This window comes from Octodon degus, unplaced genomic scaffold, assembly GCF_000260255.1.
Source record: "Octodon degus isolate 3935 unplaced genomic scaffold, OctDeg1.0 scaffold00138, whole genome shotgun sequence".
NCBI lineage: Eukaryota > Metazoa > Chordata > Mammalia > Rodentia > Octodontidae > Octodon > Octodon degus.
The window spans coordinates 5,759,916-5,775,713 of record NW_004524714.1 but is presented as its reverse complement, the minus strand read 5'-3'; the positions used below and the strand labels follow the sequence as shown (position 1 = coordinate 5,775,713).

Sequence of the window (15,798 nt, the reverse complement as noted above, 5' to 3'; positions counted from 1 at the left end):
TTGCTGTGGGACCTTGAGTAAGCTGCTGCTTGTACCTCTCTGAGTTGTGGATTCATTTTAAAAATTGAGTTGTAGGGGCTGGTGAGATGGCTCAGTGGTCTAAAGCACCTACTTGGAATAAGCTTGGCAAAACACAGGGACCACGGTTCAATCCCCCAGCACCACATACCAGCCAGCCCCGCCCCCTGGTGGACTGAGCTGGCCACACACACACACATACACACACACACACACACAAATAAATAAAATTAAAAAAAAAAATTGAGTTGTTGGGGCTGGGGAGATGACTCAGTGGAATAAGCGCTTCCCTGGCAAGCGCAAGGACCTGAGTTCAATCCCCAGTTCTGCAAAAAAAAAAAAAAAAAAAAAAAAAAAAAAAATTTGAGTTGTTTAAAGATGAAGACCACCTGGCAAGCATAAAGGTCTGAGTTCAATCCCTGATTCCGCAAAACAAAAAAAAAAAAAAAAAGAGCTTTTTAAAGATGAAGGCCAGCTGATGGATATTCTGATAAGAGCATAACTATAAGAGGAGATGTTGTTTTGAAAAGGTGGCTGATATTTCTGTATCGATAACAACATATTATTAAGAGAATTGGTGTTTGCCGAAGAGGTGCGACACAGAGGGCTGGGTGGAGACAATTCCCCTCTGAATTCAGTGTGGGGACAGCAGGAGGCCCAGGGACATGGAAGAGGTCTCAATCGCTGGGGACTCTATAGTCCTCTTGATTGTCATAGGGAGTCATTGTCACTTTGAGGTTTTCCTCATTTGCCCGGCTCACTCTTAGGCTGAACCCATGGTCCCTGTGGGCCCTGGACTCAGCCCACCCACCCCATAAGTAGGTGACTGACTGCAGAACGAAGCTGAGCCTGTTCCACTCCCCCCAAGCCCAGCCACCTTCTTTGGGGGGCTGATTCCACGGCCTTCCCACTGAGCTACAGGGTCTTCTTACTAAGTTGCCCAGACTAGGCTTGAACTTGAGGTTCTCTTGTCTCAGACTCTCAGAGTACTAGAATTACAGACATGTGTCACCACACCTGGCCCCTGCTATTCTCTTGGTTTTGTTTTTTTTTTTTTGTTTTGTTTTGTTTTGTTTTTAATTTTTTTTATTTATTTGAGAGAGAGAGAGAGAGAGAGAGAGAGAGAGAGAGAGAGAGAGAGAGAGAGTGTGTTGTGGTGTGTGTGTGGCCAGCTCAGCCCACCAGGGGGCGGGGCTAGCTGGCATGTGGTGCTGGGGGATTGAACCGCGGTCCCCGATGCTTTGCTAAGCTTGTTCTAAGTAGGTGCTTTAGACCACTGAGCCATCTCTCCAGCCCCTATTCTCTTGGTTTTGGCCACCCCATCCGTGTGGTGGAAGGACGGGAGAGCCCCATTTCTCCGTTGAGTCTATGACATGCCAAGCACAACCTAAGTGAACTGTGAGGCCAGGTCCCCTGTGTGTGCGCCCTGACTGGCTCCCGGGCTGTGTTTCATTTGGTGTGTTCACAGTGCTCTGAAGTGACCAAGTCTATCTGCTTCCATGTCTGTGTCATCTCCCTCCCCTACCTGTCTGTTTCTGCGTCCCAGCCCCTCAGATAGGGCCTGGTTCCCTGTGCCTCTCGATAAATGCTTGACAAATGATGGAAGGAAATAACCCCGTTTGCTCAAAAAGGACAGTGAGGCCCACAGGGGATAGGTCTGTCCTTCAGCCATGCCTCGGGGCAGGGTTGCTGTGCCTGCTGGTCCGGGGTCAGCGGGAACCCTTGCGTGAGCCTGGATCCAGGTGCAGCAGACTGTGTCCCTGCAGATTCATATTGCTGAGAGAAACTTCTAGTCCACGCTTGTGGCTTTGGAGCAGCTCAGAAAAAGTGTCCTGTGACTGCTCCAGGAATCTGGGCACTTAGCCCAGAAAAGAGTGTGTTTCCTGGCTCCCTGAGAAGGGGGCCCACCCTACCCCTGCCTGGGCGTGTGGAGCAGGAGGGAGGGGAGCCCGGCCTCAGGCCTGGGAGGTGACAATGGCGTGGGACCTTATCATCCAAGGCCAACCTGGTCTGGCCATCGGCCTGAGCCCTCCTGTCCTGTGTCGTGTCAGGAGCACCCCAAGCTGGGAGCAGAGCTCTCAGTTCCTGGGAAGAAACGCTTGTCATGCTGCCCTCCGACATACCTCCAGGCTCACTGTGGGGAAGATGTGGCCCTGGTGGGTGGGTGTGACCTTCTTGGAGCTCACGGCCACCATCATATATTGGGTCATCAGGCTATCCTGGCCGCATGTTTCAATAGCTCCTCCTAGAGCACCAGGCATCTGGCCTCTCACTCTGTGGCCAGACACGGGTTTATGAGGTGACTCTGAAGAGAGCCGGAGTCACCAGGCCGTCACGTCTGCACATTTCGTACTTTCACAGTTTGCTTTTCACAAGAAAGCCCAGTGTTTCTTACTCCCTCTGTGCGGTTTGCTTCTCCTCTTCTTTCCCCTCCACCAGGGGGCTGCCAGCCTTTTATTCATGGCCTGAGATGCCTCCTCGCTGGGCCGGGGGATCAGCCGTACCACAGAAGGGCTTAACCGGAGAGACCCCTGTGCTTGCCAGAATACACCCATCACTTTTCTTTCTTTCTTTCTTTCTTTCTTTCTTTCTTTCTTTCTTTCTTTCTTTCTTCCTTCCTTCCTTCCTTCCTTCCTTCCTTCTTTCCTTTCCTTTCCTTTCCTTTCCTTTCCTTTCCTTTCCTTTCCTTTCCTTTCCTTTCCTTTCCTTTCCTTTCTTGCGGTACCAGGGATTGAATTCAGGACCTTGCGCTTGCCAGGCAAGTGCTTATTCTACTGAGCCATCTCCCCAGCCCTTACATTTCTAAGATGACCTGCTCTGGAGAATGGAGGAAGTCAATCTGCATGTCCTCAGCTGGGAAGGATGAAATCGCCAAGTCCAGTGGCTTGAGTTCACTGGATCTCCAGGACTGGGCCAGGGCTGACATTAGCTACCTTCTAATGTCTAGTGTCCTTTCTCCTAGGAAAGATGGTGAACCAGGTGTGATGCACACGCCTGTAATCCTAGTACATGGAGGCTGAAGCAGGAGGATCAGTGTACTTTTGAGGCCAGTCTGGGCAGTATTGTGAGTTCAAGGCCAGCCTGAACTACACAGTGAGACCCTGCCTCAAAAAGATAAAAGAAAAAAAAAAAAAGATGATGTTCTGCCAGCACTAGAGTTTCCGCCTCTGTCTTCATGGGGCACTCTTCCTATAAAGACTCCAGTTGGGGCCGGGGAGATGGTTCAGTGGAATAAGTGCTTCCTTGGCAAGCGCAAGGGTCTGAGTTCAATCCCCGGTTCTGAAAAAAAAAAAAAAAAAAAAAGACTCCAGTCATCCCAAGGCATCCTACCTGACCTCAACTTTAAATCTGAAAAAAAAAAAAAAAAAAACCCTCACCTTGTAGGCTGTGTCCCAGAAACACTATGGTAAGCTGAAACTGTTACAATTTGAAAATGCACTGAGCACACTAACCTACAAGACCTGCTGGTTATTGGCATAGCACACTGCAAAGCACTGTGATCACACCTGGCCAGCATCATGGGAGTATCATTTTCTTCACAGCGAGTCAGAGAAAAGAGCAAGATTCATAGGATCACTTCTGCAGAATGCTGAGCACTTTTCCACCACTGTGAAGTAAGGTCACATTCCCAAGTTCCAGGTAGACTGGAGCTTGACACTGTTCAATCAGAGCAGGGTGAGTGGGCCAGGCCCTGTGGGTACAGGGAACCAGCTATCGATCCTGTGGAGAGACCAGGGCACACAGAGCCCAAGCTGGGCCACACGGCAGGTCACATCACCCCACTGAATAACCCCAGGGTCTCAAAAGAGTAAGGTCGATGACTCCAGGGCTCTATGCGCCATTGTGTGGGTGCTAAGGACAGGTGGCAAGTATATCAGTCTTAGGTCTTTGGAACACCAGCCAGGACACCTGGGGTCTGAGAGTCTCTCCCTGTTTGGCACATATGCCAGCCCTGCAGGAGAGGGGTTCTTCCCACCAGGGAGGCCTGCCCAGCTTTGCAGATAAAGGGAAGGCTGTGGGCAGGAAAGAGAGAATCCAGATCTTTTTGTTCCCCCAGGGACGCTTATCTGTTTTGGCAAACGCTCTGGCTGGTGTTTCCAGGCGAGAGAGTCCTACCCTGACACCTCTCAGCCTGAGTGATGTTGAGCACGAGCCTCCCTGCCAGATACACATTGTCCTCCCTCCTGTGAGCTAGGAGGGACTTTCCAGCCTCGGTTGAGTGAGTACAGAGGACCAAGAGGGGAACAGGAGGTTGGAACAACCTTTGTGAATCCTTCCTCTGAGTGCCCAGGACATAGTAGGTGCATAGTCAGTGCTGTAAGAGAGACCTTGGGGCCTGGACCGTAAGGCACACTGCTATAGGAGGGAAGTCTGCCAACATTTCTCCCCTGTCCTGGCTAGAGACTGGAAGGGGAGTCCGAATCCCTGAGTTTGAGCCTTGACCCTGCACTTCATGCCAGCCGTGTGCAGGGGTCCTGGTATCCTTTGACCCTACTCCCTGCGCCTCTCTTCTCTACAGAACCGAGGCCTCACTGTTGTCTGAGCCTCAGTCTCACAATTCACAGCCGAGCCTTCCCGGCCACTGGGTCTTTGCATGTGCCATGCCCTTGGCCTGGGGCCCCTGCCCCTTAGGGCTCCTCAGGGCAGGCTCACAGCTGCTTCCTGCTCTGAAGAGACACTGGCTACCAAGGTCCTGGGCAGACTGCACCTGGGTGTGCAGAGCTGTGCTCACACGGCTCCTGGCTCCTGGCTTCTAAGACTCTCAGCTTTAAACCAAGAGCCGGCTGGAGGACGGACTTGCCCCCTGCCTGCCATGAGATGGGTACCCTGTACGTATGCAGATCGAGTGAGCAAATAATTGGATGACTTTGGGCACCTCACTTCTCTGCTCCATGCCTCGGTTTCCTCTTCTTTAACCCAGAGGATTTCGTGGGGGCCTTCCAGTCCCCAGGGCCCAGGAGTGGAGCAGGAGTACATGCACGAGAGCTTGTGCAGTGATCATCTGATGCTGATGTTGATGAAACACTAGGGATGAAGCTCGGGAATTTTCTGGGCACTCAGCGTGAAATTCCTAGTTAATGGGTTCCAGTGTCTTTGATGAGGCAGGACTGTTGAGTCCAGCTGCCCGGAGGCCAGCCATGTGGCAGTTGTGGGGCCTTCCCTTTCCCAGCTGCCCCCTTGGGTGTCTCCCCACACCTGGACAGGGTAGAATGTGCGCATATATGGCCCCAACTGAGTGGGCCCTGCCCCTAGGACTCTGCATTTGTGTGTCTGCCGGGAGGGCCGCTTGATTTCTCAGGCAGCAGGTTTTGCCTGGATTCACCCTCTGCTTTCCATTCTGAGCTGGCGCCAGATTTTAAATTCCTTCCTCTGCTGTCTCCCAGCTGCATTAGTTTGTTCTTTGAGCCTCAGTTTCCTCATCTTCAAAATGGAGCTGGTAGCGTCCCCCTCGTAGGATGAGCCGGTGGGCCCAGATCCACGGTGCCACGTGTGGCATGACCTCAGGGTGCTCCACGGCACAAGTTATCCCTTACCCCAGAAATTAGAGTACAGCAGAGCTCAGCATTCTGTTTGTTTAAACCAAAAAATGTCTGTTGTCAGAAGAATTCTGTTTTGGAAGACAAGCCCAGGTTTTGGGTCAGAACCACATTCTGTCTAGAGTCCCACAGCCAAGCATCCAGGCATAGTTTGAAAGCTTGGTGACCACCCAAGCCTTTGAGCCCTCCACGTGGGTGCTCCAAGGTCAGGCTTTTTGGGAATCCCTTGCACAGCTGGGCTACTTGTCGCGTCGGTAGCATCGTTTCTGCAGAGCCAGCTCTGTCTGGCTATGAATAGATGTTTTTTTTTCTCTCTTTCTTGGATGCCTGAATGGCATTCTCCCTCCTGCAGTCCCAGAGGCCAACCTGACCGTGAAACTCCAAAACGGACATCACAGTGGGGTCGTCTATTCCTGCTTGGATTCACCGCTCTCAGCAAGGCTCAAAGAGGCAGGTTGAGGCACGCCGTGACCCCTGGGGCCTCCTGAAGGGCTCCAGGGCTGTGGTTTATAAAGGCTGCTAAGTGAACCGAAGAAACCAGAGTTCACTGAAAAGCCAGCAGACAAGAGCAGCAGCGAGACAGGCAGGATGGTTCATTCTCTCCAGAAACAGGCTGCTGGCCAACCTGTGGCCTCCACGCCACAGGTGCTGGGCCTGTTAGGACAGAACAATGAGAGGGACCAGCCAGTGGCCCTGCAGGCTAGAGGGCTGAGCTGCCTCATGGTTAGGAGCATGGATTTGGAGCTGTACTACCTAAGATCCACCTGTACCAGGCCACCTACCTGTATGTCCAGTTCCCCCTGTAGTAAACTGGAGTAATAGTGTGCTGCTACAGGAGCTAACAGATTACTGTTGCTTAAGTCTACCGAACAGGGCTTGGAGCAAAATAAGTAAGGGTAAACTGAGGCCCAGAGGGGTCCAGGGCCGCCTCCAGCTCCTCGGTGAGGCAGCCAGGGCTAAACTCATGATTCCTAGTCTCGTGGATACTTCCCTCCCCTTCTTATCCCCCCTCAGCCAGACTTTTTCAGCCTTGCCTTTTGCAGAGGAAATCGCGTGACCCTGCAGCCCACAGGAATCCAGACTGCACAGAACGTCTGAGCCTCTTCGGGTTGGCTGGGGGCCGCGCTGCAGTGCTCTTTAGCCGATCTTTCTTTTTTTCCTTCTCTTTTTAAAGGCTCTGTGGGGTCCTTCTTTTCCTTCCTGTGCAGATAGACAAATTAACCTCTTGGCAAGGAGGTTTGCAGGCTTAAGACCCTGCTGTGTGTCCTGGAACCAGCCCCTTCTCCCCAGCCCCTGTCTGTGAAATGAGAAGGTGGCCCCACCTGCAGCCTGTGATTGCTGTGGGGACAGGCCAGCTGAGAGGTGGACAGCCTGGGTGAGTACTGACTCGCCAGACCCTGGTGACGCATCCTTCTAAGAAGAGAGGCGAACCCCCCCCCACCAGAAAGGCCTCCCGCTTCCGCCTGCCTCCTGCTTTTACAGGTTACCTGAGTCATCAGGGTTGCCCACACTTGTCTCACCCTCCTGTTTTGAAGTGCTGAGGCCCATGGTTAGGAGCGTCCCCTCTGTGGGCCCCTGGGACATTGGAACTGAAGGGCTCTGTGGCTTCCTGGTTTCTGCCGGGCACGCAGCCACCAGCTCCAGAGACTGCCAGCTTCGGGTATGAAGCCAGTTTCCGTGCTCTTGACACTACAGGAGGGACTTCCTCAGTTTCCTCCTCTGTGGATCAGGAGTCATGGCCTACTTCCTCGCTTCCTACCCAAGGCCAGGCACACCTGTGATCCTGCTGGGCACAGCAGGTGTTGACATACCCGTGTCTCACCCACTGCACAGTCAGAGGGGGTCCCTGGCTTGACCAGGAAGCCTGGAGGCAGCAGACCCTTAGTTGCCAGCTTCGGGGAGCCCATGAGTACCCGGGGCACAGAAGAAGAAGCACCCACAGCGAGGAGGCCTCAGCCCTGTCTAGGACCCAGGAACTTGCACCCCATCTTCCTGAGTGGCATGATAGCGGAGCTGCCTGGCCAGGGACTGGATGCAGAGGCAGGTGCCAGAGCGGGCCCAGAGTGGAGGGCGCGGGTCCTGAGGCGAACCCTCCCCTGCCTACTGCCCTCTGGCTAGCCCTGCTCACCCCTGAGCCATTTCTTCATCAAAGAAATGAACACTGTTGCTTCTCTGCCTGCCTTTGTAGGAGGTCACAAACTTCCATGAAATAGTAGGAGTCGAAGTCTCTCTGTGGACTGTCAGGACTTGCCCAGATAGGAGTAATTTGTCATCTGCCACTCTGTGGGGGCATTTTTGTATCTTTTATTCAGGAGCTGTGTGAGTATTAAATAGACGAGTGGGAACACTTAACTAGTTATGAAGTACCTACTTATACCAAGATTCATTATCCAGAGAAACTTCTAGAAGATGCTTTCATCCTCCTGCCCACCCCTGGGTTTGGGTTTATGTCCACTTTACAGATAAGGAACATACCTAATGTCCCTGACAGGTGTCTGAGGAAGCCAGGAATTCACCCCTCCTGGGTCATCCCTGCCCTGGGGAATGTTTAGCAAACAGTTCGGGGGAGGGCTTGTACAAACCCCAGGTTTATAGCAGCTTACATTTCTTACTGTAAATTTTCTTGCCATAGCTCAGTTCAGGCATGTAATATCAGCTGTCTCACAAAAATCCCCCCCCCAAAAAAAATTTTATGTTTCTGTCTTTTTGAGACAGGATTTCACTGTGCAGTTCATGCTAGCCTCAAATTCACAGCGATCCTCCTGCCTCAGCCTCCCAAGTGCTGGGATTACAGGTGCACACTACCATGCCCAGCCCTTAAAAATATTTTCAAAGCAGCCCCCATAGGCCGGGGGTAGCCGGCTTTGTGCACACCCATACTCCCTGTTGCAGCCCCCGGTCCACAGAGCTAGTGTCCTGAGCTGGAAGGGCAGCCCAGAGCGAGGCGGCTGGCTTTCTGTGGATACTTGTGCTTCTTGACACCCTGCCAGGGCTGAAGCTCCCTGGGGTCCCTGTACCGCACACAGACTTTGGGCAGAAGGGTGGGTCTGTACCACCGAGGCTGGAATGCTCAGCCCTGCCAGCCCCACCCTATGTGTGTGGTATTCCTGCCAGGCCCAGAGCAGAGCCCTGTAAACGCCAGGATATAATGGACAATAAAAGTCACCGGAAAATAGTGACTCTCCTAGGACCCCTGTCATCCCTGCCACATGCTGCCTGCCAGAACCGCGAGCCCTGTGATCATGAGGCGCGATTGTCATGTAAATATATAGGGTCTCTTGCCAATGCAGGCAGGCCAAGATTTATTTTATGGAGATGCGGGGGAGGGAACCAGCTTGGGTGTCTCTTTCTGGTAACTTTGTAAAATGCTCTGCCTTCACTTCCCAGCCCTAGAAGAAGCAGGCCTCTCCGTCCTCCAGGTGAGGGCTTGGGCCTCGGGTCCTGTGTGCCTTTCACTGTACCCGCAGGTCCAGTGCCCTACTCGTTGTCATGAGCCTGGGCTCCCCAGAGAGTGAGCATCCCCTGGCCTGGGAGCAGTCAGCTTGTACCGTGGCTGCCAGGGTTCTTGAGTGAGCGCCAATAGTTTACGAGCACGTCGCTCACGGAGCTGCAGTAGCCACTGTCCCTGAGCTCCTTCCTTTGTGCGCTTGGACCCTGACAGTCCTGGCCGGCACTTTGCATTCCTGCTCTCACCCAGTCTTGCCCTAGCACCGTGCCACGAGGGGCCTCTGTCACGGGCCTGCCTCACCATCCTGTGGCTGGACAGAAGCAGCACAGGATTTAAACCTGGGGCTCAGACTCAGCCTCTTCTGGGCTGGCTGTCGGCCTCTTTCTTGTGACCCTCTGTCCCCCTATGCACTGTCTCCCTGAGGCCCCCTCGGTTGCCCCACACCATGCAGTAATTGAGCACTTTGCTCTGCACCCACCCCTTACTCCATTTGCTGTTTCTCTGCAGTGTCTACACTACAGAGAGGGCCCAGGCCAGTGTGCTTACCCAAGGCCTGCCTCTCTTTGGCCCTCAACAAGTCACATGACCCTTCAGAGCCTCTGTTCATCTGTCAAATGGGTGTCTGGTCTACTTTGCAGGGTTGATTTGGGACCTCTACCCTGCCAAGATCCCTGGAGAATGTGGCCCAGCCTTAGTCCCCTAGGGGTGCCCTATGAGTGGCACCCCCATACATATATCACCTGCCTGGCCATGTGTCTGGAAGCCTCGGAGCCATGTGAGCCCTAGAGCAGCCAGGCCCTAATGTGAATGGATAGGGCAGTGTGTGGGGGCTGAGGCCTCAAAAAAATGTCCCAAGGCCAGAGACCAAATCCTCTTAGCAGTTCCAGACACAGAAGATCTGATTTTTCTTCTAGAAGTGAGCACATGGCCAGATACCGGATTCCCCAGCTCAGCTTTAGCAAGCCTGGTGAGATACAAATCCCTATCAGCGTCCTAAAATGTTATCAGCCCGAGACGCACTCTCGCAACAGTGGAGCCCCATCCACCTCTGTTGTGTTTGGGGAAGCTGAGGGTCAGAGGTGTGTTGTGGCTTTCCTGAGGTCCAAGTCATGAGGTCCTGGCCTCCACTCCACACGTGCTATGGCTGAGAGCGAAAGTCGGCCTAGAGGAGTTAAAAGCAGTACGTCCCAGACCTCACTCAGGTCGGGGAGGATCTGGTCAGGAGGGTAATACAGGAAGTGGCTGCAGAAGTTCTGATTATGTGCCAACTCGGTAACCCCAAGGGGATGGCAGGGTAGAGGAGACGGTGTTACCTAGACACACTGGGCCATGCCCAGCTGAGTGGAGACGGGGCCAGGGCTTGGTGTGCTTCTCAGAAAACCCAGCTGGCCCATCTGGAACCTTCTCTAGGAGTTGAGACTGGTGATGCCCGCTTAATAGGGTCATGGAAGACACAGGTGTGTGGCCACTACATCCTGCAGTGAGCCTGAGCCCAGAGTCCAGCCCCTGAGAACCCATGGGTGGCTGGCCTGAGCCCACCCAGGGGGCTGGTACCGGACATGTGCCCAAGCAGTCGGCCCCAGCTGACAGCAGGGAAGGTGTGTCGGCCAGAGGCCGAGCCCTGGTGCTGGGTCTGGTTCTGTGTGTCCTCCACAACCTCAGCTGCCATGTGCTGGTGCCAGCCCCTGGGGTGGTGGAGCTGCATTGGAGGTGGAAGACAGTTGGTGCAGGGTGGAGGTGGCTCTGGTTCTGAAGGAGGAAGCAGGTGTGCCACAGGAAGCCCCCTTGGAAGCCTGTGGTGCTGGCTGGCCACTGTGCCTTTGGGCCCACTGTGGCCTTGCCCTGGGCTCCCTCAAGCCAGTCCAGCCGCCCACCCAGGCCGCCTCAGACCCTGCCCTGGGGAGGAACCACCTGTGATGCTGACCACCCTGCAACCCCCAACCCCGCCTAGAGCTCTCAAGTGGTCTTTTCTGGCTGTGGGCATCTGTCTGGGGTTCTGTCCTGTGGACATCGTAAGAGCCAAGCTTCCTCTATGGCATCATGAAGTCCAGCCCGGGGACTGCTGGGAAGTGGGTGCACTCGGGGTCCTCGGTCCTGAGACCCATGGAGCAGAGCTGGAAGCTAAAACTAAAGGCAGCTATAATAAGAATCAATCAATGAGCCAGGGAGCTGGCTCAGTAGGGTAAGCGCTTGACTGGCAAACGCAAGGATCTGAGTTCAATCCCCGGTTCCGCAAAAAAAAAAAACATTATTAAGAATCAGTCAATGACCTATTGATTGGGCATCTGTTAGGTGCCAGGCTGGAAGCTAAACACTTTGACCTTTGAACTATCACAGAAATCTCCAGCAGCCTGAGGCACTAATGCTCTTTTGCCCAGGAGATTGCCAGGCACACACTGGGGATGTGGCAGAGCTGGAGCTTACATCGAGGGCCGCCCCATCAAGTTCTCATCACTGTGGACAATAGAAAGATTTGGCCCAGAGTCCTCAGGAGGGAACAGCAGGGACTCTATGCTTCTTAGCACTTGCAGGCCCCAGAACAGGTGGGTGGGGATACATGGCACAGGAGAAGGGAAGGACCTTTGGCTGAGCCCCAGCTGGCTAATGCCAGGGTGACGGGCTGGGAGGCCCGCAACCTGTGAAGTCCCTTTGCCTGAGCTGTGTGGGTGTAGCATCAGTTAAAGGATCCCCTCTCTGGGCAGTCCTGCCCCTGCTCTGCTCATACCTTGGGCAATCTTGTGCCCTCCTGCCTCAGTTTCCTTGTGAGGAAAATGGGAGAGCAGGACTCCATTGCCTCTCTCAGTTGGGCCAACTCCAAGCCCACCCTGTGGCCACATGGCAGCCCTGACAAACTGTCCACCACAGAGGTGTCAGTAGAACTATTTTTGGAGCAGTGTGTGGCAGGGGAGTTTCCTTGTGGTGCTGTCTGGGGACGGGAGTCTTGGGAAGGGGAAGCCCCTTGCCCAGGCTGGGGGGCCCTTGTCCTTCCCCCACCTTGGCTTAGAAACCACTTGGGTCCCTGGAGGTCCCTGGCACCACACACCTGTATCAGCTGGAGCCCAGCCGAGACTTCCCGGAGCTGCCCAGCACCGCTGTGAAAGGTAGGCAGCCTCGGGCAGCCTCCTGCTATGGGGAGCCCCTCGCCATTTCCTGCTTCCTGTGCCCTCTGGGAGTGTACCCAGCCAGGGACGGGGCAGCCAGGCCCAAGAGACTGCCAGGAATTTGTACTCAGAGGGCCACCGGACCCGGCTGCGGCTGCCACCTGCTGCTTGCTTACCACCTGCCCAGTGGAGGCAGCAGCAAGGGCACAGCATAGTCAGCCATGTGGCCACCACCCTGCTGCCAGCAGGATTCAGGCTGTGATGCCAGGCTGGGCCATGGTGCACAGGGCTGTGAGGGCAGCAGAAAGTGCAGCTCTCCTCCTGGGATTCTGGGCCCCTTTCCATCGAAATGAGGGGAAGTGGAAGGAAGCCAGCATTGTCCTGGGGAGGAGCCACTGGGGCCCAGGGCACGCTGGGGACAGTGCTGCTGCCCACCAGCCTCCTCGGGCAGCTCCACAGCTGTCTTCCTGCAGCTCTTCCTTTTGCTCTGAGCCAGGCGAGGTAATGCACACCTATAATCCCAGCGCTCAGGAGACTTGAGTCAGAAGAGTCACTGTGAGTTTGAGGCCAGCCTGGCCTACATAGCAAGATCCTGTCACAAAACAAAAAAACACCCCTCTGCATCTGCAGGGCTGTGGAGATCCGTAGTTCTTAGTGCTTAGTTCTCAGCCTTCAAGGGAATCCCCATATCAAAGGAGAGGAATCCGGGTGATTGGGCAGAGACAGCATGAAGGGCAAGTGTTATGGCAGGGACAGACAGCTGGGGGAGTCTGGGAAGGCTGCATGGAGGAGCTGCCTGGGTGGACCTGACTGAGGAGCGAGGTTTGGCAGGAGGCAGTGCCCTGAAGGCAGGCAAGCAGAGCCTGCCAAGGTTCCCTGGGGAGAGCAGGCCCATTTCCAGAGGGCAGGGCTCACTGGGGCCACAGGCCTGCTAGGGAGTCGGGGCTCTTGGCAGAAGGCGATCCCAGTTTTTCCCATGAGTTGGGTTTGGGTTCAGAACAGGCTGTGCCACTAACCAGCCTCAGGAGTGTGGCAAGTCAGTAAGTTCTGTGCCCCTCCATTTCCTCGTCTGTGCAATGGAGCGTGTGCTCACAGGAAGCACCCCAGCCCTCCAGGCAGAGCCCTAGTGCCTCACTGTCCCTTTAGGTGACACAGGAGATGGTTACAGCCCTACATTCTTTTCCTTCCAGAACTTGATTTTATTACTCAAGAAGAGGAAATGTGATGAGGAAACCTCTCAATTTTAGAAAAGGTCCTAGGGCCCCACGTGCGTGCGTGGTGTGATTTGTTTTCTAATCTCTAAGTGACTTTTGTGATTTGGGACTGGAAGATTCTGAGGTTTTGGGGGGAGTTACAGGGGGTGCAGAGGAGCCCCTCCACCTACCGGGCAGCATGTAACCGACCAGCACTTGTTCTGTGTCAGTCCTGGGCCAGGAGCTGGAGGCCTGTAGGTGACTACGGTGGTCAGTCCCTGGTCTTAAAGGCCAGTGTCAGAGGCAGACTCAGTGACAAAGGGAGCAATTTGTGCCCCAACGGTCTGGTTTCAGGGAAAAGCTAGTGTGGACACCGTCGGTGAGCAGGGGAGGCCCTTGATGCCTGCTTATGCGTGGAGTCCTGCAAGCCACCTTGGGACGTCTGGCCATCCCTTCTCTTTTTGGACAAGGACATTGGGGCTTGGAGAGGGAGTGGTACTGTCCCAAGACCTACCAGAAGAGCCTGAGTCAGGCTCAAACGTAATCCCCAGGGGTAAGTGTGAGTTTTCTGGTTAGAAGGTGGAAATGGGTTTTCCAGACTGAGGGAGGCAGTCAGTGTGTGGAAAGGTCTAGAAGGACTGGGGTGCTGTTGTTGGGGACACAAGGCTCCTGGGGGAGTTGGGGGAGGGATGCAGTGGGCAGACTAGTGCCAGGCAGGCAGAGCTCTAGGGGTGTTTGGCTTCTGCTGTGAGCTTCTCGTGGAGAGCCTTCTGTGTCAGGAAAACTTCCGCGGTGGGTCTGAGGATGCAAGTGTGGGGCTGGCAGGGGCTCCAGGGTACATGGAGACATTCGAAGGAGTCAGCAGCACTACATGAAGAACATGTGTAGCTGTGAGGGACACAGCAGCCAGGCCACACCTGGGCTCCTGCCAGGTCCTTCAGCTGACAGAGGTGACCCCGTCCCTGGTATGGGGACCCAGGCAAGGGTGGGCAGAGCTCCAGTTCTGCCAGGATGAGCTTGCCGTACCTGTGGCTATTGGTATCTGAGGTCTGGAGAGGAAGGTGGGGTGGGCAGTGGATGATGAGAGCCAAGCTGGGAGGACAAGTGGGGTAGGGTGGCCAGGGAGGCAAGTGGACACCACGCCAGCCAGCTCCAGGCCTTGCACACCCACCCCCCGTGTCCCAGCTGCTCTGGGGCAAGGGGACAGTTGGGAACCACTGCACTTTCCATCCAGGGCCTGGCTTCTGGTCAGGGCCGCCCCTTATAGAAACCAGGCTTCTGTGGGTTGGGGCACTACAGACTGTGCAGCGTGTGCCCCCGTAGGGCATTGGAGGGGAGGGGTGCGGACCATTCTGGAAGTCAGAAGCTATCTGTTGCTCATCCCCTCAGCTTGACAAGCCCCACAACCCTGGCCTGATAGCTGGTGGCTTCCTGTCAAGTGACAAATGGGTAACGTCTGGTTATCACAAGATCAAATGAGGAGCACTGGGGCTGGGGAAAGGCACAGCAGCCTGAGCTGCCTCTCTGGGCAGAGTTCACCCACCCACGCATCTATCTGCCCATCTGCCTGCCCACCCCCGTCTGTCCACCCATCTGTCCATCCATCCACCCATCCATCTACCTATCCATCGATCTGCTTACATCCATCCTTCCATCCCATTCATTTATTCACAAACTCTTCCACAATATTATGGATGGACCAAGGCAGACTTGGCTTCAAGTATCAGCTTTGCCTGTCACCTGCTGTGTGACCTCGAGCCCATCCTCTATGCTGTCTGAACTTTGAGTTCCTCCTTTGAGTTCCTTCTCAAGCTTGAGAAGCAGGTCAATGGAAGTTCCTCCGATATGAGCCAGAGCAAGTCGTAGTTCTTCTTGGAGAACTTCATTCATCAAGAGATCCAGGTTTCCCAGGAGATATGAAATCACTGCTGGGCTGATGCTGATACTGGGCCAGTGGCCAGGCACTGTGAGCCGTGGCATCCCCTTGCTGGGCTGAGGATCTCCAGCTTGGTGGTGCTAGCACTTAGTGGGTGATTTGCCTGGGGGAGGAAGGAAAACTGGGGTGCTGAAGAGACAAGCTGGGGACCAAGCGAGGGCCTTTCTCAGAGAAACCATGCAGAGTGCAGCGTCCAGACATGGCCACCTCCACCCCACCTTGAGGGGCAACATGATGTCCTGGGCTCACAGCCTGTGGTCATCAGGAGCCCTGGCTGGCCATATGCATGCACGTGAGTGCAGAAGACAGCAGGCAGGACACACACTGGCACTGCCATGGGGACATGCATCACACGCCCTTGTACACTTAGGCCTTCACCCTTCTCCAGGCAAGTCCTTGCTGAGCCCTCCTGTGTCTTGCATCATCTTTCACAGGGAGGGCCTGAGGAGCCGTCAGCCTCCATGAGGGGTACTGTTTGACGGGAAGCACAAAGGCAGAGCATCCCCTTATGTGACATTGCTAGAAATTGGGAGGCCAGGGCCAGGTGGTAGTCTTGATGGGAAAG

General features: G+C 54.7%; 1 protein-coding gene across 4 annotated transcripts in view; it reads left to right on the top strand.

Moving 5' to 3' along the window:
• Nek6 (NIMA related kinase 6) overlaps positions 1-15,798 on the top strand; it is a 69,101-nt gene that overhangs the window by 17,738 nt on the left and 35,565 nt on the right. The window contains exon 1 of one of the 4 annotated variants that reach the window (XM_023701640.1): positions 6,844-6,927. The exons of 2 other annotated variants lie outside the window; for them this stretch is intronic. Coding sequence is in view for 1 of the 2 variants with exons in the window: in XM_023701637.1 (XP_023557405.1) it covers positions 9,928-9,970 (43 nt within the window). In the remaining variant the exon portion in view is untranslated. Of the gene's footprint in view, positions 1-6,843; positions 6,928-9,917; positions 9,971-15,798 lie in introns of those variants that run through there. One more of the 4 variants, XM_023701637.1, reaches the window with a different exon arrangement.